The sequence below is a fragment of the Bufo gargarizans genome, chromosome 1 (genome assembly GCF_014858855.1).
Source record: "Bufo gargarizans isolate SCDJY-AF-19 chromosome 1, ASM1485885v1, whole genome shotgun sequence".
NCBI lineage: Eukaryota > Metazoa > Chordata > Amphibia > Anura > Bufonidae > Bufo > Bufo gargarizans.
The window spans coordinates 721,506,491-721,528,928 of NC_058080.1; the positions used below are offsets into that span (position 1 = coordinate 721,506,491).

At 40.9% G+C, this 22,438-nt stretch overlaps 1 protein-coding gene across 10 annotated transcripts in view; it reads left to right on the forward strand.

Annotated features, from left to right (window-relative positions):
- TCF4 (transcription factor 4) overlaps positions 1 to 22,438 on the forward strand; it is a 374,657-nt gene that overhangs the window by 104,733 nt on the left and 247,486 nt on the right. For all 10 annotated transcript variants that reach the window (XM_044276370.1, XM_044276361.1, XM_044276362.1 and 7 more), the window contains one exon: positions 938 to 1,034. In XM_044276370.1, the coding sequence (XP_044132305.1) occupies positions 938 to 1,034 (97 nt within the window). The remainder of the gene's footprint in view (positions 1 to 937; positions 1,035 to 22,438) is intronic.

The following is a 22,438-nucleotide window of genomic DNA, read 5'->3' on the forward strand; positions in this document are numbered from 1 at the left end:
CAAATGTGCTCCTTCTAACGTGTATCATTGAAATAGTAGTTCATCAAAGGGAAAACTTTAATTTTTGGACTTCATTTGATACCCTGGACAGTCATACCCTGCTATGTCTTGAAGAGTTATATCCAGGCTCCTTTAATCTGAATATAGGTGGCTAAATTTACTCCACTGTGGTTTGCACTTCTTTTGCAAAAGCCCTGTTGCCCCTTATGGACAGATCCAATTTTGAAGGTAATTTTTTTTAAAAGGGTTGTCTCAGGAAGACAACTCGTATCCATATGTCCTTATAGAGTATATCATAGGGAGGGACCCCCTCTTGGGCGTCCATAAAGTAGTACTGTTCTGTATAAGGGTCTACCATTCTGGCAGGGATTATTATTTTATACAGGTTGTAACACCTCTAAACCAGTAGACATCACTGCATCCACCAAATAGCCACACATATCCAACCCCTCTTGGAGGCCATAAAATAGTTGCCTCCAGTTTCCAAAAGCCGTAAGCTGAGGTATACAGAGAGAATGGTGGCTCTATAGCACAGATAAAAACTAGGCCCTTTACAGCTGCTGCTTGACGCTGCCACACTAGTAACCAATTGCAACACAGGTCCTGGTGACACCATCCTATTTCATTGTCTAGGAAGTTGATCAATCTGTAATGTGCCCCCTCGCCAGCGACCCTACAGTAGCGGCATTCCGTGACGCTAGTTACATACCCCCTTGGCTATAGCATCTTTATAATAGCCAGGTTATTTGTATACATGTGAGTGATGTGCGGATGTTTTGCATACCATCATGCTTACTGCTGAGTGAACCTGTCCCATGTCTGTTGACGCCATTGATTGCACATTTTATTAACCCTTTCTTGTCATTATATATCTTCTGCGTGAGATGCGACCTCTGATAAGCACCCATGCTGACCGGTCTTGTCTGTCTTTTGCCAGAATTATGGGGAAGGAGGTCATTATGAACACATGGCAAGCAGGGACCTGACGTCACATGACAATCTCTCCCCTCCGTACGTCAATTCAAGATTACAAAGTAAGTTGCACACATGACTGTGGTTTTGATTAATATTGACCTTATAATCACTGTAAAATGGTTCTAATTTATGTCCATTAAAGTGTATGCAGGATTTTTAGAATTTTTTGTTTGTTTATTTGTTTTTACTGTGCAATGTAGAAATGGAGACCGTCAGTAAGCTGTTGTTGGCTGATCTGTTTTCACTAATATATGTACCTATATAAGACTAAGAGTGTATGATGGTGTCTTGTTGTGGATATGCCAATTTTTCTGGGTTTTCACTCAAGCTATAGAGTGAATTCACACATGGCAGATTTTGTTGGGCTTGCTACATCAGTATGTACATGCTGTTTTAGTTAGCCTCTTCTCTCCTTTAAAGATTTTTGTGGTATCATGTATACATTGCCATACTGAATGCATTGGTAAAACAGATTTCGAAAAAGTGGATGTGGAACGTTTCCCCGTCAGGTGGGAACGTCGTCAAGTTTGTCGACACCAGACATTGTTTTCTTCACCGATTGATACAGTGCCTCGTACTCGCCTTGATGGCCTCAACGTAGGATAGATCATCAATCTGTGATTGGTCCACCTTCTATGGGGCTGAGCCACCATAAAAGACAAAGCCAATCAACAAGGACAGCCACCAATCATACCTTGATGACCCATCCAACAGACAGACCATTAATATTAAAACCTAGACACATATTTGGCCAAGAAGATATTTAAGATGCTTTAGCTTGGGAGTCACCAGTTAAAACGAATGCTTCATGGAGCAGGTGGTGCTCAGAAGTTCTGGCCACTTGGTTGGTCCTACCTCTCCTTTGATCTCCCACTGTTCCATTTTCTTTTTTTTGTTCTTATTCCTTTTTCTGTCTTTATGCAGTCTTGTTCTTTATTTTTTAGTTTATTTCTGCAATTATAACTTTTCAGATACAAGTCTTTTGAAGTTAGTACCCACTGACCACCCACAACGTCTGGGGTCTGAAAAGGGTGGGCATGGTTGGATGTGTATGAGGATCTTATTATTCATATACCATTTATCATTTTTAGGGTTTTACTTTTTGATTGGACATATTCCTTTGAAATCAAGTGAAAGGCTAATATATCTCATCTTTTTGTAGTAGAGGGAGGAAGCATCATCATGTACAATGCTCCCACTTTATACTTTGGACCTACTGCATCTCTCTATGTCTACGGCTTTCTGTTCATTCTTTTGGCCAAAGCTCGTGGTCAAGTCTGGACTCTAGGGATGAATTGTTTCCCAATCAGGACATCCAGTTTCTACCTCTAGGGCAATTATACATACTTTATATAGTTTTTATGGTTAACCTGATACAGATAGGCCCCCTAGTGGCGGCAAAAGATAGCCAAAATATATTGAGCATGCTTGCAAGGAAATAAAAGACTGGTTCTGAGCGAAACTAATATAAATCTCAGCCTTCTCCTTGGTGTCACCTCCTTATGAGATAGACTTCTGTTGTGTTGTTTTCAATGCAGTAAGGTATCTGTATGTTACACCTGCTGAGGCAGACAACATCTGGGCTAATATAGGCGCAGCTTCACCGCGGCAGTCACATGCGCCTCTTTTAATTCAGCATTTTCTCTGTTGTCTTGATGCATACATATACAAACAATGCAGAGGAACAGAATAGGTGCTACTGTTCAGTAAAACACCCCTAAAATAGAGCTATTATTAGTAATTAAGCAAATCAGGACTTTTAAGTTGCAATGTGTTAATGGGGTCTCTGTAAAACAGACTGAAAATCAGGTGATAATGTAACCAGAGTGCAGTTTATATAGGTGTAAACCCATCTCGACGCTTCTTTCCGAGCAGCCGGGATTAGCCCCTGATTAGTCACAGTAATGAAGTCAGGGATATTAGAGGCGCGCGCTGCTGAGCCGGAGTCCACAGTACTGACTACTAGACATCTGTAGCCGCTGGGTTTAGAATTGTTTATTACTGCTACTTTAAGAATCTGGTAGCGACACTGCAATGGAATGTAAAAAGAGGAATTGTAACACATTTCATCCATACACAGAACAGTAGAAGTATCAGATACTAATACCGGTGCGGGGTGGAACTGGAACCAGGTGTAGAAAAAGCTGAAAGTATTACAAACTCTTTACTACTTTTAATGTTTTTTTTTAGAAGTAATCTATCTATCTATCTCATATCTATCTATCTATCTATCTATCTAATATCTATCTCATATCTATCTATCTATCTCATATCTATCTATCTATCTAATATCTATCTATCTATCTATCTATCTAATATCTATCTATTTATCTATCTATATCTCTCTATCTCATATCTATGTTGAAAACTGACAGCAGATTTTAAACAAACTCTTACTTTTAATTTTCTATGTATGTAAACTATCTATTTAATATCTATCTAATAACATAACAATAACAGTAAAAATGAGGTGAAGGTGTGAAGAAACCTGGCTCGGGAATCCACAATGGTCAAAAGTACTGAAAACATGTCAGCACTCTCCAGAGATACAAAAATAATATTATTTTATTCACCCAAAAATGGTTGAAATATTTCAGCTCAATATTAGAGCCTTTATCTATCTATCTATCTATCTATCTATCTCATATCTCTCTATTTATCTCATATCTCTCTATCTATCCAATATTAGTTTTAGATCTATTATCTAGCTATCTATCTAATATCTGTTTATTATCTCTCTCTAATATCTATGTATCTGTTTATCTATCATATATCTATCTCCTTGTTTACATAATAATTCTTTTTGGAGCATTTGCTCTCAATCTCCCTGGAAGACTCCTTAAAGGGGTTTTCCGGGGCTTAGATGTTGATGACCTATCCTCAGGATAGGATCAGACAGGTGGGGGTCAGACACCCATCACCCTCACCAACCAGCTGTATCAGGTGGCCACCGGCACTGAAAACTATACAGTAGACTGTGTAGTGTCTGGCACCAGCATGCTGCAGCTTAGCTTCTATTCACTGCAGTACCAGGCACGGCCACTACTCAGGGGATGGCACCTTGTGCTTCTGCTTCTCTCCACTGTATAGTTGATCGGTGGGGTTGCAGCATGTCGATTCCCCACCAATCCGATACTGATGATGTATCCCGAGGATGGGCCATCCATGGCAAAGTGTCAGAAAAGTCCTTTAAAATGCCTGGATAATGGCCCAGAATAAATGTATCCCTTTTCTATTTCTGTTTCTTTTATGTCTTTTACTCCTGTTTATTGACCGGCGCTCGACGCTGACTGGTTGATTCTGGGTAACTTTATGTTTCTACTTTTCACCTGTTCAGATTGTTGGCAAATATCTCCGGTCGCGTGAATTAATTCCAGACAGCGTGGAGAACGCCTCCGTATCAGCTTTTATATTAAGTAGCTTTTATTTTATCGCTTTGTAAGACTATTTTGCTATCATACTGCATATCTTCATATATGTGCCCTAACATCCCCAAGAAATGTAGATAATATCTATTTTTTATTGCGCTAACATATGCCCCTGAATATTTAGAATTAGCTTCTTTAGCTCATGGCGGCTGATGGTGGTGATTGCCAAAAATGTGAAATGCCAGATCTAACAGTTCATAGAAACAGTTTTATTATATAACATAGAGCAGGCAATGACAAATGTGCTCCTCCTGCCAGCAACATACTGCGTAAGGTCACTGACCGATCCGGCGCAAAGTAATATCCTGATAATGAGCTGCAGGCAGTATATTACACAGCATATCCATCCACATATAGGTCATGAGAAGTTTTACTGTGCCAGTGCTTTCATGGGGGAAATCTGACTATTGGACAGCGAATACAAAGACTTTTTTTTGTTTTTATCACACATGATTATGGTTGACTTTTTACAATATTCATAAATTTACAAGATGTGCAGTAAAATTTTTAAAGAGAGTCCTTTACCTGGAGTAGAGGGCGGATCCAAAGAGCATCTCTCTCTGCAGAGGTGTAGCAGGAGAAATATTTTTGGGTATACATTTTTGGGCATTGTCCAGGAGTATATATAAATTACGGTGTAATTTTTATAATTATTTTTTTTTGCATCAGTATAGAAAAAAGCTATTTTCGGTGTCATTTTATAAATTTATTTTTTACACCAGTTATGTTTTCCATGGTTATTATCTGCACACCTTATATGTGTATTTTTAAATTTAATGTGTGCATAATAAAATGTATTTTACACTTAATAATGGTGATTTTTTTTTGGGGGGGGGGCACAACTTAAAAAAAATTTTTATGACATTATTTATAATATTTTTTAAAAGTCTTATTATGAAATTGCTATTTTATGACTTTTTTTTAATGCTTATGATGTATTAACAAACTTCTGCATGTTAATACATTATGCTCCGTGTCAGTAGGACACATGCTGCTGTTCGGGCAACACTGATGCGCCATAACAGTGGGCTTACTAGACGGACAGCCCTGGGGTCTTTCATAGGTTCTCAGGGCTGACTGTGGATCATTCCCTCCTTCTCTGATTTCCCAGTGACCTGATCACAGGGGAGATTCCCCTTTGATCATGCCAAGGCATGATCAAAGGGTTAACAGCTGGGAGCTTCTTCCGATCCCAGTTGTGAAGCAGAGCCTGCGCTGAGAACCCAAGCTGTTGCTATATATATTTTTTAGCACTGGAGCTCTCTGACAGCCTTCAGTGGGCAGTGGTTAGGGGGTTAACACTGTCAGTAGTTTTAACAATGCTAAACTGTATGGACTATTTGACGTTCCCTGTCACTAATCAGCTGGACTTTTCTACCACATATGGTCCCCCATGGGATGATTATATTGTGACCAATCAATCACTGCCTACTTCCAGCTTTATACAATGTATCCTTAGGTGCTTTCCATCAGTACTGTATATTCACTTTTTTTCTGCCGCCCTCCTCCCCCTCCCCTCCTGTGATTTGGTCTGGTGATACAGCACTGTTATTTTGGGTTTCCGGTAGTGTGATACTCCTCTCTGCACTCTTTACTCTATGAGTTTCCGTCTTTGATGTCTTCGATCTCCATATATGGATCTTAGTGGACAGATCTGTTGTAGGGGTACCTAGAGCCTACTATGGGCCACCACTGTACCTCCAAATTTATTGTGCAGATGTATGTGCTCCAGTAGAGGACATATATTCTTTCCTAGAAGCCTCAGTGCTGCCCGGTGACCCATATAGACCCATAACATGTGCTGCAGAGTCCATGCCTGACCCTATTCCATTTACAGCAGCCTGCCATATGTACCTATAAAACACCAACACCCACTGGAGGCCGTGAGACTGATCCACCTACAGTCATCAAAAGTATCGGCTCATATCTGTAGTTTCAGATTTCATTTCTCGTTAGGACAAATCACATGATTGAAATAGCGAGAGCTCATCCGAGACCAGAAGCCTTCACAGTATCTACATTACAGTACTGGAGTTAAGGTGGCCATACACATTAGTATGACGTTGATAAAAACTGAAGATTTCAACCAAAACAAACGTTCAATTGAAATTTAACAACGAACTATCGCTTTAGCCGGCTGATTATCATTGAAAAGAAGTCCACCGTGTTCAATATTTTTGTTCGATAGTCGGACGAAAGATCTTTCGTTCAATAAAAGATCATTCGAGAATGGAAGATCTGTCTTTGAAAGAACGTTCCTTTCATCCATCGTCTGGTTTATTGAACGTGTATAAGCAGTTTGAACATCTGTAACTGGCCAACATGGACTAAAATGTGTGTGGTCGTGTCTGAAAAACAATCCTTCACCAGATCTTTATTTGTTCAACAGATGTTCAACCATAAACCAACTTTTTTCTAATGTGTATGTCCACTTGTGTACTTCCTACTCTATGTAACCTTGGCATCAGTTACTGTCAGCCATCCTTTTCTAAATATATTATGGTTGCTGCTTTGGTCACATCAATAAGACAACTGCTTTCCAAAGAGCTGTCATCGGGGGTCTACTAAAGAGTCTTCAAATATGACTAGGGAAATCAGCCAAATGATAGACACCCATCTATAGATAGTTACCTTGGGGTTCTTGCTTCTTTTCACTACAGGGTAGGGTATAGGTTGACTGCTTTTGATCCAGCATTCGGAGGACACTGGTCCTACTTGTGGAGATCCAGCTGGTTTAAGGAGTCATACAGGCAAATCTGCTCTCCTCCAGAAGGAAAAACTGTCTCTCCAGTGTTATAACTAGGGATACTAGCCAAACGAGAGACATCCATCTGAAGATAAAGCATAGATTCCACACAACATTTTGCTGAGGCCCATAATATAGGTATAGCATCACAATCCAGTATTGCAGTGTATTATGCAAGCAATCAAGTAATCACATGTTCAAGGTTGAGGTTCCCAAATGGTACAACATCAAAATATTTAACCAGCAAGGTAAATGTTGTACAACAAACATAATTTCCAATGCCAGGACTGGTGTTTTTGGTCACCTCATTCCCCCCCCAAAAATCAAATAAAAAATTATCAAAATTTGCTGTAACCAATAAATCTAAAGTCTTCACACAGCTCCATCGAATGGCAAATAAAACAGTTATGGGTGTCAAAATATAGTGAAACAAAGTGGAATTGTTTTTTTCCATTGCACCACAGAGATAATTTTCTTAAGCTTCTAAGCGCATTAAAAGAGTTAAAAAATACAAGCACTCGTCTGGCCATGTTGTTGGAAAATTTAAAAAACAGAAGGCTCTTGGAAGGTGAGTAGAAAAAAGCAACGCTGCCAAGAGTGGCGTTAACTGATGGTCTGGGACCCAGTGGGTCCCACAAACTCAATGGTTATAAAGATGAAAAAATTCCACCACCTATAATCTTTGAGTGATGGTTTCTTTATTTCCAGTAGTGGGTAATAAAACGTTAATAGCATCAATCTTCACACATCCAGTTACAGTCAGCGCGTTTCGAACAAATAAATGATTCTTACTCATGACTGGTGGTTTACATCTTTATAACCATCGAGGTCTTACCTACTTCTCTGTGCACCAAGGGTGGATCACTTGGATTTCTAAAGCGGGTGAGCTGGATTTTTCTATCATCTACGGTCCCACAAATTTACCTTAGCTTCATATAACACACCTTAAAGAAAAAGTCTTTAATATACTTACTGTTCTGAAGTTGAATGGATTGCTCTCTCAGGAACCCAGTCACATGACACTCCTCTTGCCTGGGCTATGGATGGGATGTCGCTTTCACTGTGGACTGGGCCAGAACTTTTCCTCTTCCTGAAGCATGCGCAGATGAGTATTCAAGAGCTTGCGCGTGCACCGGGGAGAGTTCTGGCCCCGTCCACAGAAGTGACGTCCCAGGCTAGAAACCTGGTAAAGGACGTGGAAGGTGAATTTTCAGAAGAGAAGCATCACATGACCGGGTTCCTGAGAGGCTGATCCACACAACTTCGAAATGGTAAATGTATTACAAATTGGTAAATCTATTACAAAAGTTCTCCAACAGGGGCTTTATGTGTAATTGAGGTGGCTTTGTGGAACCCACTGGGTCATGAAAAACCCCTTTAAGGGTATTTCACATATGACTTAAGATCTGCAGATAGATTTGCCGTTGCCAATTTTGGGTGGCAAATTCAGCTGGCTTGTACAGTACAAGCAAGGTGGGTGATATTTAAATAAATGTCATCTACACAAAATCAAACAAATGCAGCATAAATTGACCTGCGGTGTGTCAGATTATGCTGCCGATCTCCACCCTTTGCAATGAATGGGGTGAAATCCAAGTAATTCCGCAGTAGAAACCGCATTTAATACATGCAGTTTTTGTAAAAGGGGTCATGGTTTGGGGGCTTTTCCGCTGTATATTCAGTCATGTGTGGACATTCTCTTTACACGTGGCAGATTGTGTTGCCTAAATCAGGTGCATAACAGGACAGTAAAATCTGGATACACCGCCAACCACAAGAGCAAGCTACATTCACATGAAGGTTAAAAAAAAAACATTTTTAGAACCAACTGAAGTCAATGGAGCTACTCCTATGGCAGCCACCAAAAAACAGGACATTTTATTTTTGACCATTGGACCCCATTGAAATCAATGGGACCTTAAAATGGACGTTTAAACAGGAGTGCACCCATCTAGTTAAAAACTAATGCAAAATGGAGGCATAACGGCCATTAAAAACTGATACACGGCCAGAAATTTGATGCACAAATGGGAATGAAAAACAGTGTGTCCGTTTTTTAAATGGCAATTTTTTTTCACTGTTGTGTGACTGTAGCCTTAAAGGGTTGTCTCATCTGAGACAATGGGGGCATATCGTTAATAGGTGCGGGTTCTCCTAAAGTGGTGGAGGGTGCACTGCGCTGGCTGGTCTATTCCCATCGGGCCCATAGAAGTGAACAGGAGCGGAGGCCAGTCATGCGCGGTGCACTCCCATTCACTTCTATGGGGAGAGAGCTTGGTGGTGACCGGACCGGAGTCCTCCAGCCACCATTTTGGCCAGCTCCATTCTTGATATAGAATCTCTATATATCCTAGCGATACGCCCCCATTGTTTCAGATGAGACAACCCCTTTAAGCAAGGGGTTTCAGAAATGTCTGCGGCTGAAATTGACTTCCATTCCTCTGAATCCATGTGTTTGACACCAAAATAACCCCATTCGGAGGAATTGAACCCATTTTCAGTCAAAGAAATGTCTAAAGTGAAACCTGCCGCATGTGAAGGCCCCCTTATAATGAAGGTACTGCTCCTCCTGTGTCTGGCGGTGGATCCGGGGTTTACTGTCCCGTTATGTATCCGATAAGGATGGAGCTGAACTCGCTGCTTATGCAAATGAACCTTGTTCTATGGGACACATTCTTCCATAGGTATAAATTAGTGCAGTTTAAATTGGATTTGTTCTCTACTTTATTATGAATATTGCCTGGTCCGGGGTAGCGTAGCTTGAAAAAAAAAAAATGTTATGGAAGGAATTTAGTTTTGTTACTTTTTTTTTGTGTGTGTTAATTGATAGCCTTTTTGGAAGTGCGGTAAATTATAGTGTTTAAGAGCAGTATTCTTTCTCTCTGATGTAGAGGCTTTTCTTTTCTTTACAAAAAGGGTTATTTTTCCACTCTATCCTCAAGTATAAAAGTACAGTTCATGCAAATTGCATTCTCAGCTCCAGATCTTCTTAATTAACCCCTTCTCCTCTCAGTGTAATTGGCTGTCATCTGCAAACCTGTGGATTCAACACAATTTTAGAGTCGCTTTATCATATTGCAAATGTGTGATTTTGGATTTTAATGTACTGCATGGATATGGCAGACCATCCACTTTGCACTTTTTTACATGGGCTCATCTCGAGAACAAGGGCGTGTAACCTGTCATCGATGAAGGGGGCACCACTGGCACTGATGGCCTGGGCACCAGAAGCTTGTACCCTTGATTCCATGGCTGGTGACAACATCTTCTTTCCCTAATTTATTGAGTAGTAAAGAGTTCTGTGTAAATTGTATGATTCCATTATTTGGGCACTATATGGTACCCTATAGGGGGCGGTCATAATAGAAGGTACAGGGCACAGTCTAGGTAATGCTGGCTGACAACTATCCCTCCGGGCTCACTTATACACAGAACCCGGCAAGCATGCAGGTCTTTTCAATATGAAGAGGGGAATAAGCCAATGCCGGACACCTCTGGAAGCTTATCTCCCAGAAGAATAAAGGATCGGGCATGTTAAAATCCAACAGTTATTAGCGGAAGCTCAGGACATTGCTATGTACTTTTGATCGTCGGGCAGTCTTACTGAAATCAGAAGTTTAGACTACCATTTGACAAATGTATATTTCCATCTTTAAGGAGTTTTTTCTGTGACTTAAGATACAGTAGATTATCAATATCAGATTGGCGGGGGTTCGGCAGCCGGCACTCCCACTGATCAGATGCTTTGGTGCTGGTTTTAATCCCATTCAAGTGAATATGAGCTGAGGTTCTGGACTGGACATTTATATTTGATTTATTATTTAGTATTATATTTGTATTTTTGTTGTATTAGGCTACTGTCACACTTGCGGCAGAGAGATCCGGCAAGCAGTGTCGTCGCTGGAACTGGATCCGGCAATCTGCATGCAAACGGACTTGCATTGCAAGAACGGATCCATCTGTCCATTTGTCATACGGACAAACGGATGCGTTAAAATAAAAAAATCACATTTTTAAAGCTCTGCGCATGCGCAGACGGGAAGGACGGATGCGGCATTGCAGTATTTTGAATGTCAGATCCGGCACTAATACATTCCAGGCAAGTGTCAGCCAAGTGTTCAATTTTTTGGCCGGAGATAAAACCGTGGCATGCTGCGGTATTATCTCCGTCCTGAACAGTCAAAAAGACTGAACTGAAGACATCCTGATGCATCCTGAATGGATTGCTCTCCATTCAGAATGCTAGGAAAAATATAACTGATCAGCCACTAGGACGGAACTCTATGCCGGAAAAGAAAAACGCTAGTGTGACAGTACCCTTAATTGTAATTTTTATTATATTCATTGATGTGATTCTTTTATTCTTATTTAATTATTTTTTATATTGATTTATTTATTAATAAATATATTATCTATCCACGATGACCTCACTATTTTCCTATTTACGGTACCTTGTGTTTTTTTGTTTTCTGTCTGAAGGCCCCAGACAGGTGAAAACACTCGGCATATTTTGATTTGATTACTATTCAATATATTCATAGATATCAGAGTGAGCCGTCCCTCTGGTTTTTGTTGTTGTTTGTATCCACATGAGCTCAGCTGCAGTACACCGGCGCCGGAAACTATTAAATCCTGGAAACGGTGGCGTACATAGAGAAGTAAGGGCCCCATAGCAAGGATCAAACCGGGCCCCCCACACAGGACAGAAGGGGTTCCGCCTAAACCACTTTCAATGACCCATGGGCCAATTTTTCCACTGCCTCGTTTACTAAAAGTTGTTCCTTTATAGGGTAGAGTCCTGACCAAGTTTTTACCCCCAGTAGAAGAGGAGATGATCCCAACTGGGCCCCATAGCAGTCGCATGGTCTGCCGCTATGGTAGTTACGCCCCAGCCCGGAAAAGCCCTTTAAGTTCTATCATCAACACTTTTCCATATCCCCTATTAAAGCACATGGTCAACATAGGGAAAGTCTCTTGCTCAGGAGTCAGGACTCCCTCTATGACCCAGAGTGGAAAAGTGCTACCAGGCAGTGAATCTCACCCTAGCGAATGCCATCCATCTACTGTATGCCATTATGGTCATTCATATGAATGGCTGTATGTAATATCACATTTCTCCTGTAGCGGCCAGTACAGGGGAAATGAGCAATTAATGACAACTTTCTCCCAGCAAAATCAAATGTTTCCAGCTGATTGTTGTAGCAGCTCTCATATTAAACCTTTTTAAGACCCCTCTGTTTTGAGTTCCGGCAGGCTTTTCCGGCACAAAGCAGCCTGACGGATCTTACATGTTCTGACGTTCTCGGATCCTTTACTTCACCCCATTGATTGCAGTGAGGTCTGGTGGTGATCCATTTGATTTGCAGCATAAGGCTACATGCACATGACCATATGTGGTTTGCGGTACGCAAATAAAACGGATCGGACACGGAAACAAAATACGGTCGTGTGCATGAGGCCTTAATGCCGGGTTTTGGGCGGATACAAACCGTTGCATGCAATGGTTTTTTGTCTGACCCACAGCCGACTTTTGTACCAGTTCAGGCTGCTGGTTCTCCAAAACGGAGATGTGAATGCAGCCTTAGAGGACACAAAGCTATGTTAGGAACCTAAACCCATTCAATGCTTCTTAGAGATCCCTATCACTGGGGATCACTGAAAAATAAGGTGCAGGTAGTGATGATGATGGTAGAGAGCATTATTTTGCGTTATTTCTGTGCTGTGACATCACTGCTTTATCCTTGTAGTGTGATGTCATCTGCTCATTATATCAGCATGATGATATCATTATGTTTTTCTTGTCTGTGCAGAAATCTGTGCAGATATTGCTACATTACCGTATTTTTTGCCCTATAAGACGCACTGGCCTATACGACGCACCTAGGTTTTAGAGGAGGACAATAAGAAAAAAATATTTTTCATTAGACCTCAGATCAGACCTCAGCTAACAGACCCCCAATGTTAATAAGTCCCTACCAAGACCTCAGATCAGACCCACAATCAGACCTCAGCTCAGACCCAAATGTGAATAACCCCAAACAGACCTCAGACCCCAATCATTCCTCATATCAGCCCCACTGCCTCTCAGATCAGCCCTCAGTAGCCCCCATTGCATCTTATTTTGGCCCCCAGCAGCCCCCATTGCCTTATATCAGCCCTCTGTAGCCCCCATTGCCTCTCATTTTGGCCTCCAGCAGCCCCCATTGCGTGTCGTGTTAGCCCCCATTTTCTCAGATCAGCCCCTATTGCCTTGTGTTTAATAAAATAAATAAACCACTTTCCTCTCCTGCTCCTGGACGCGGCCGCTCCTCACTGCCTGCGCTCTGTCTTCCTCCTGCTTTCGGCTGTGCTCCCTCCCGCTGTGCGCAGCCACTGCACAGCCGACAGCCGAGGACCAGGAAGCACTTCCTGGTCCTCCAGTACTAATGAGCACTTCCATAATAGAAGCGCTCATTAGTATTTGCACCATAAGACGCAGGAGCATTCCCCCCCCCCCCCCCCCCCCCATTAGTGCATCTAATGGGGCAAAAAATACGGTAAGGAAAAATAATAATACATTTCGTAACATAAAATATTAAGGAAAAATAGTATAAAAACAAAGGCACATCCAAAGAAAAAAATATACAACAGTTTGTCACCTTTCTCTAGTACTATTATTTATTTATATTTTATGTTACGTAATTTATTAGCGCCCTGCAATTCCCCTCTTTTCTTCTTCTTCTGCACAATTGTTTCCTGTTCTGTTGGATATTCCGGCGGGAGGGAGCAGCAGCCAGGATATCTTTGGACAGGAGTTGTGCCTGACACTGCACTACCGTCTCTGGTAAGCAGCAGTCTGTATGAATGCGGGTTACTATATCCATGAGACGTTACACTAGGGGAGTGCCCCTGTATCTTCCTTTTATGATAAAATGCAGTTCATTACTCCTGTCCTTTGACGCTTTGTAAAGTTCCTGAGGTGTGACATCACTGAGAATATTACAGTATATCCCTGTGCTCTGACATCACTGTGTGCATTATCCCACTGTTCTGGTATCACTGGTATCATTATTGTATGAGTTATCCACATACTGTGACATCACTGTGGGGCTTTTGCCTATTTTGTAACTTTATTTTACACATTATTCTTTAACCCTTTTAGTACTGTGACACTTTTCACCTTTAATCCCAGGCCGATTTTTGCAAATCTGAAGTGTGTCACTTTATGTGTTAATAACTTTGGAACACTTTTACTTATCCAAGCCGTTCAGAGATTGTTTTCTCGTAACACATTGTACTTCATGACAGTGGTTAATATGAGTCGATATATTTCACCTTTATTTATAAAATAATCCCAAATTTACCAAAAATTTTTAAAAATTTGCAATTTTCTAAATTTGAATTTCTCTAGTTTTAAGACAGATAGTAATACCTCATAAATGGTTATCAGTCAACATTCCCCATATGTCTGTTTTAAGTTGGCATCATTTTGTAAATTTCATTTTTTTTTTTTAGAAAAGATTTACGTAATGTAAACCACCCATAAATTACCCCATTTTAGAAACTACACCCCTCAAACTATTCAAAACTGATGTTACAAACTTTCTTAACCCTTGAGGTGTTCTACAAGAATTAAAGGAAAATGGAGGTGAAATTTCACAATTTTACATTTTTGGTAGATTGTTTATGTTAATTAGTTTTTTTCTTGCAACACGGCAAGGGTTAACAGCAAAATAAACCTCAATATATATTACTCTGATTCTGCAGTTTACAGAAATACCATATATGTGGTGGTAAACTGCTCTATGGGCACATGGCAGTGGTCAGAAGGCAAGGAGCGCCATAATGATTTTGGAGGCAGATTTTGCTAGAATGTTTTTTAGGCACCATTTTGTATTTGAAGAGACCCTGACGTACCCCTACTGTGGAAACCCTCAAAAAGTGACCCCATTTTAGAAACTACACCCCTTAAAGAGTATATTAAGGGGGTACTGCGCACTTTGACCCCCCCTAAGCGTTTTACAGAATTTGGAAACACTTGGCGGTAAAAATGAAAAGTTTAGTTTCCTCCAATAAAATGTTGCCTTTTATGACGGTTTGACTGGTACCATTTTGGGGTACATAAGACTTTTGATCACTTGGTATTACACTTTTTGTGAGGCAAGGTGACCAGAAAATGGCTTTTTTCACACTGTTTTTATTTTTATACGGCGTTCACCTGACAGGGTGGATCATGTGATATTTTTATAGAGCCATTTGATACGGACGCGGCGATACCTAATATGTCAACTCTTTTTTTTAAACGTATTTCTTACAACTTTTTTTTTTACTTTATTTTGGGAAAAGGACGCTTATTTTATTTTTTTTTTACTTGAAACTTTTAATTATTTTGTAAAACTAAATTTTTTTAACTTCTTTTTTCACTTTATTTTTTGTCCCAATCTGGGAATTCAACTTTTGGGGTGCTTATCCCATTTACAATGCATTACAATACTTCTGTATTGTAATGCATTGGCTGTAAGAGTATTACACACTGTAATACACTTGCAGCTTCCTGCCTGTGAGATCTAGGGGGCTGGATCTCACAAGCTATCACGGAAGGTAGCCACGATACCTAAAGAAGGCATTGGGCTTTCACAGCAGCGTGGGGACCCGATGGACACCCCGCGTCCGGCAGGATACCGCACGTGCCGCGGTCAGCTCTTACCGCGGCAGTGCAAGGGTTAATGCACCGGCATCTGTGTTTTCACCAATGCCGGTGCATACAGCAGGGGTACGACTTTCAGTGACTGTCGGACCCCTGCCGCTGATCAGGCGGGCGAAGCTCCTGCGCCCGCCCTATCAGAGCACCTGTACATGTACGGCGCTGGTGTCCTATGGGTTAACTGTAACATCACTGTGTGCATTATGCAGGTACTTTGACATCACTGTGTTTATCTTTGTCTTTTGTGCTGTGACATTACTATGCACATCATACTACTAATATGACATCACTGTGTGCATTATCCCTGTATTGTGACATCAATGTGTTCATTATCCCTGTACTGTGACATCACTGTGTTTATTATTCCTGTACTGTGACATCATTGTGTGTATTATCCATGTACTGTGACATCACTGTGTGCATTATCAAGGTTCTGTGACATCGTGTGCATTATCTCTGTACTGTGACATCACTGTATTTATTATCCCTGTACTGTGACATCACTGTATTTATTATCCCTGTGCTGTGACATCACTGTGTTTAGTATCCCTGTGCTGTGACATCACTGTATTTATTATCCCTGTACTGACATCACTGTATTTATTATCCCTGTGCTGTGACATCACTGTGTTTATTATCCCTGTGCTGTGACATCACTGTGTTTATTATCCCTGTACTGTGACATCACTGTGTTTATTATCCCTGTACTGTGACATCACTGTCTTCATTATCCCTGTACTGTGACATCACTGTGTTTATTATCCCTATACTGTGACATCACTGTGTTTATTATCCCTGTACTGTGACATCACTGTGTTTATTATCCCTGTACTGTGACATCACTGTGTTTATTATCCCTGTACTGTGACATCACTGTGTTTATTATCCCTGTACTGTGACATCACTGTGTTTATTATCCCTGTACTGTGACATCACTGTGTTTATTATCCCTGTGCTGTGACATCACCGTGTTTATTATCCCTGTGCTGTGACATCACTGTGTATATTATCCCTGTACTGACATCACTGTATTTATTATCCCTGTGCTGTGACATCACTGTGTTTATTATCCCTGTACGGTGACATCACTGTGTTTATTATCCCTGTACTGACATCACTGTATTTAATATCCCTGTGCTGTGACATCACTGTATTTATTATCCCTGTACTGACATCACTGTATTTATTATCCCTGTGCTGTGACATCACTGTGTTTATTATCCCTGTGCTGTGACATCACTGTGTTTATTATCCCTGTACTGTGACATCACTGTGTTTATTATCCCTGTACTGTGACATCACTGTCTTCATTATCCCTGTACTGTGACATCACTGTGTTTATTATCCCTGTGCTGTGACATCACTGTGTTTATTATCCCTGTACTGTGACATCACTGTGTTTATTATCCCTGTACTGTGACATCACTGTCTTCATTATCCCTGTACTGTGACATCACTGTGTTTATTATCCCTGTGCTGTGACATCACTGTGTTTATTATCCCTGTACTGTGACATCACTGTGTGCATTATCTCTGAGCATTAGGTCTCCTGCACACGAACGTGTGCGTCCTGTGGGCGTGCTAAGGCCCGCACAAACACCAACCATGGGGCAGCCGCAGTGGATCGTGGACCCATTCACTTTAATGGGTCCGCTTTCTGCCCGTTCTGTAAAAAGATAGGACAGGTTCTATCTTTTTGCAGAACGGAAGTACGGGACGAAACCCCACGGAAGCACTCCGTTCCGTGCTTCCGTTCCGCAGCTACAGATTTGCGGACCTACTGAAGTGAATGGGTCTGCATCCGTGATGCAGAATGTCCATGGAACGGCGCCCGTGTATTGCGGATCCATTCGTATGCAGGAGGCCTTAGGAAACCAAACATTTTGAAGCTTCTGAACTTGCTGCTGATCATGGTGAAGTGGGTCTCCATTCCAATTTTTGCTATGTGGCACATGGTTACTTATTATACCCCAATTTTATAGACAGAGCACCGGCAAATCCTATGGTTCTTTAATCGATAATTAATTCATACAGTGTGTAACTTGAAGCTCCTGGGGCACAATGCAAAATCTGCAGGAGGCCCCCAGATTATCATGTGGTGTTTATAACAGGCGCTCTCATAGGTGGCAGAGTGAGCATTGGACCCCCTCAGGCACTTGGACCTCGGTGGTACTGCTACCTAAGCACCTCTTAGCTGTGTCCCTACGAGGAGCCTGGTTTACAGCTATAGGGCCTGCACTGAGCCCCCTCTATAAATGTCTATACCCTGAGTGACTGCAATGCACACTTAAATGGGTTAAGAAGAAGGGAAGCGCCCGGAGCATCCCGCTGAGCACCATCTCTTGTATACCCCGTTATTATCCTGCAAGGTATAGGATTTACCTGTTGTGAGCCCTGTCACACAAGAAATTAAGTCTCTTTAATTATATGGCAAGGAGGAAGCGCTTCTCTTTCACCGTCTTACATTTATAGAACTAAAATGGATTGCACTTGAGTAGCTTTTAGGTGAAAAAATACAAATCCGGCATCTACATTTATATTATGCTATTAACCCTTTAAGGACCGAAAAGCAATTTCCATTTTTTTCCAAATACACACTGGACACGTAGGAGGGGTCACACATTCGTTTTTAATGTGGCTCCTGACACCAATCTACCCATGCCCTTTCCAAAACTGGAAATATAAAAAGATTTGCAATTCAGGTTTGGGTCCCTGCGCTGATATAGCTATAGGGAGCGCAAAGGTAGTAGTTGCACTCAGGCCCTAATCCTTTAGGGAACCTAAAGGCCCACAGAAGAACACACCAGTATCATAAATGGTTTTCGTAGGTGGTGGTGGGGGAAGCGGGGTGTAACGAATTTTGCATTGCAGCTCAGGAACTTTTATGTTACACTAATATGATGGTCCAATGCCATTGGAGTGGCTTTGGGCATCGTCCAGTTATCAAGATCCTTTGACTGGAACTGTCTGACAATACATCTCCCAGATTTATCAGGGTATTATTTTAAAGTAAGCAGTTTGGTTGCTGTGGCACCCTGGGGCCATCTCATAGGCCTGTCATAGCTAAGTTCTTATTAAGCCCTGCCTCAAACAGGGTTTAATAAGAACATTGCCATTCTGCCACAGACTACACTATTATATAATTGCAGTCTATGCATGGTAGAAGATCTAATGATCACATATTCAAGTCCTCTAGGGGGACTAAAAATAAAGTTTAAAAAGTAAAAAACAAAATATATATGTATTATATTTAACCCTAATATATATATATATATATATATATATATACAGACACACAAAAAAGAAGTACAAATTTTAAATTTAAATAATTCCCCCTTCTCCATTTTATTAGCCACATTTATCACCACATCTGGAAATGCAGAGTCTATTAAAATATTTATTTATTATATATATTTATTAAGCCACTTTTTGGCGCATTTATGTTGCAGATTTTGTCGCAAAGGTGCTTTGCAGCAAACTCTGGGACTTTTCCCCTCTAACGCCACTTTTTCAAAGTGGTCAAAAAAGGGGTCGTGGTGTGGGCGGGGAAGAGGGTAGGCCGGCAGGTCCGTCTCATTCATCATTTTCCACGCCAGTTTTTGGAGAGAAAACCTTTCTTAATGTACACCAGCAAGGGAGTTGGTGTACATTAAAGAATGTCGCACGGCCGGCGGCACCTCAACATAACTTTAGCACATCCACCGGCAGCGCAAAGGGATTAACACCAGCGTTTAAATAGTCTGTCTTAATAAATGTCCCCCAAAGTATTTATGGGTGTAACAGGAAAAAAAACTATCAAAATGGCCAAATCACTGTTTCATGAGGAGGGGGGGGGGGGGATAGAGATTTAAATATAAAAATTAAAAAAGTTATGGGTGTCAGAAAATGAATGTAAAGAAGGTTTTTATTTTCTTAAAAGGAGTGAAACAAAATAAAAAATATACAAATTTGGTAAAGCCGCAATCCGACTGTCAGAATAAGGACATCATGCCATTTTTAGCGCAGAGTGAACACTGTAATATCAAAAAAACCAAAACCCTGGCGGCATATTATGTTAGTTTTTTTTCATTTTACCCCTCAAAATATTTGGCAGTAAAAAAAAAATATGGCGAGAAAGGGTTAAATTAGATCTTTTACAAAACTATATTTGCTTGTATCATCATTATTATTATGATTATTACTATCAGAAGCTTTTACAATATAACAAGATAACGATATGTTTGAACTCGAAGCTGAATGAAACTAGATGGAAATCTCTCCTTATGAATATAGGTTTCGATTTATCAGATCTGTGTTTCCTGCCTTGTCTAATATTACAGGCAGCAATAACAATACAAATGCATCTGGATTTACCGTCCGCCTGGACACCGCGCTAAAATTCAACCCAGGGCACTGCAATACGGAGATCAAACGGCCTCATTTAAAGGACAAAGCTTGTGCTCTACGTAGATAAGTCCAAGACTGTGAAAATAACTGTGGAAATAAGAAAAAACCCAATTCAGCGTAGGCGTAATACATATTACATAAGAAGGGAACCAACTAATACATTCCCATCTCCCATCCTATAGAATTCTGGTTTGACGCAGGTCGAAAAGATGAGGAGACATTGTTCTGAACAGCTTCTACTTTGAACCTATGAATGTATCCCCTTAAGAAATTAGAAAAACATGGCCGATATTCTCCAAAAACAGCATGGTATTGCATTTGTACCCCATTCACTTTGATAGAGCTCAAGTGCAATATCAGCCACCACTTATAGGACAGGTGCAGCCGTTTCTGAAGAAGGCGGCCATGTTTTTCTACCCAATTAAGGGCATAGCCTATAAGAACAGAGATGCAATTTTTCTTATTGCATTTTTGCTTTTTGCACCTTGTGAAAGCTGTAACTCTTATAATTTACTATCCACATAAAGAGTAATTTTTTGTGGGGCCCATTGTATTTTCCTGGGGGCACAGTACTTCCTGCCACGTCATAATGTACATATTGCAGCGTGGGAATGGGTTAAGCAATATACCAAATGCATTTGTAGACCACAACTTTGCAAGGCTATGAACCTGCTCCGCTATACTGGCCCTTCCCTCTATAATGAGAACCACAGATTCACAATGGAGAGTGCCACACTCATCCAAATTCAGACTCTCCTAAGGGGCCTTTTGATGTTTTTGAAGCCAAAGTCAGGTGTGGATCATATGAGAAGAGAAAGTATTAAGGACAGATACAACTTCTCTACTTTTTTAAATCCACTCCTGGTTTGGAGTTCAAAAACTGCATAAAAAAACCTGAACTTGTGGTAGCACCCTTACTCCCCTTACCACCAGGCGCTGATAAGCTATGGGGAATACAAGAACTACACCTTAGAATTGTCTAGGTCCCATTGTAATCAGTAGTAGAGATGAACAAATTGCTCATAATTCGATTTAGCCATCCCTGGTCATGAAAAGTGCTCCAATTGGACTACAAATTGATGCACAAAACTGTTTCTCTCCAAAATTTGCATGAATAGAATCAGCAAAAAATTTGGATTCACCTCAAATTTTTACAAAATTTGAGTTCAGTTAGAATCTATTAAGCAGTGGCAATAATATTTGGTGGCATTGGGATAGCAGGTCCCCAGAGAATCTGAATATGGTTTGGAATAGGCATGATGGTCTCCTGTTTTTTCTCTAGAGTACACTCCCCAACTACTCTTGCAAGAACTTCCCTGTCTGGATTCAGTGATCACTTGCTGACTCTCAGTTTGTACCACAGTGCAGGGTCAATCTGGGCTATGCACACAAATGCCCTACATTGGCAGGAAAACTCTGCACTACAAAGGATCGCCCCAGCTGAGGTGGGTTACACAATGCGCCTGTGCATCCCCGTGCTGGTTAGTGAGACAGCCACCTTAACTTTCCCCATCAATAATGGCATGTGGGGCCGTTACTCTCCAGCACCACATTGATGGGGCATGGCCAATTCCTTGGTAAAGACCTACTATACAGACAAGACAGGAAGGAAGTGTGTGTCTTTAATATGGCCTCCCCTACCCAGACAAAACAGGAAGGAAGTGTGTGTTTCCAATATGGCCACCCCGATACAGACAATACAGGAACAAAGTGTGTGCGTCCAATATGGCCAGTACCACCATGTAAACACAATAAATGCTCCCAGACCACCTCACCATCAGTCAAGCTCCCCCAGATTTATAAAATATTTGGTGGCTACATCATAAATATATGTCATCAGAATACCCCTTAAAGCTTGCCATATGTGAGACATTTTGACCCTGATCCTGCAATATTTTTGCTATTGTGACTCATTGGAAAGGGAATTTATAAAAAAATTGAATATTAATTCTTAGTATCCTTGCATTGGGCTATATGTTTTGTACTTAGGATATAGTGAAGTAAAAGTGACTTCATATGGTTTTTCCAGTGGTGCTTGCTCTGAGGCTGCTATGGTAGTATCAACAGAGGTATTTGCATGGGCTTCCTGTCATGTGACTTCCAGTCTTGTCAGTGTTTCCTGTCACATGATAGGAAGTACTAAAGTCTGCTGACACTGCCGTGGCACAATACAGTTAGGAAATCATGAAAGGAGAGGGGGAAAAAAATCTGAATTCATTT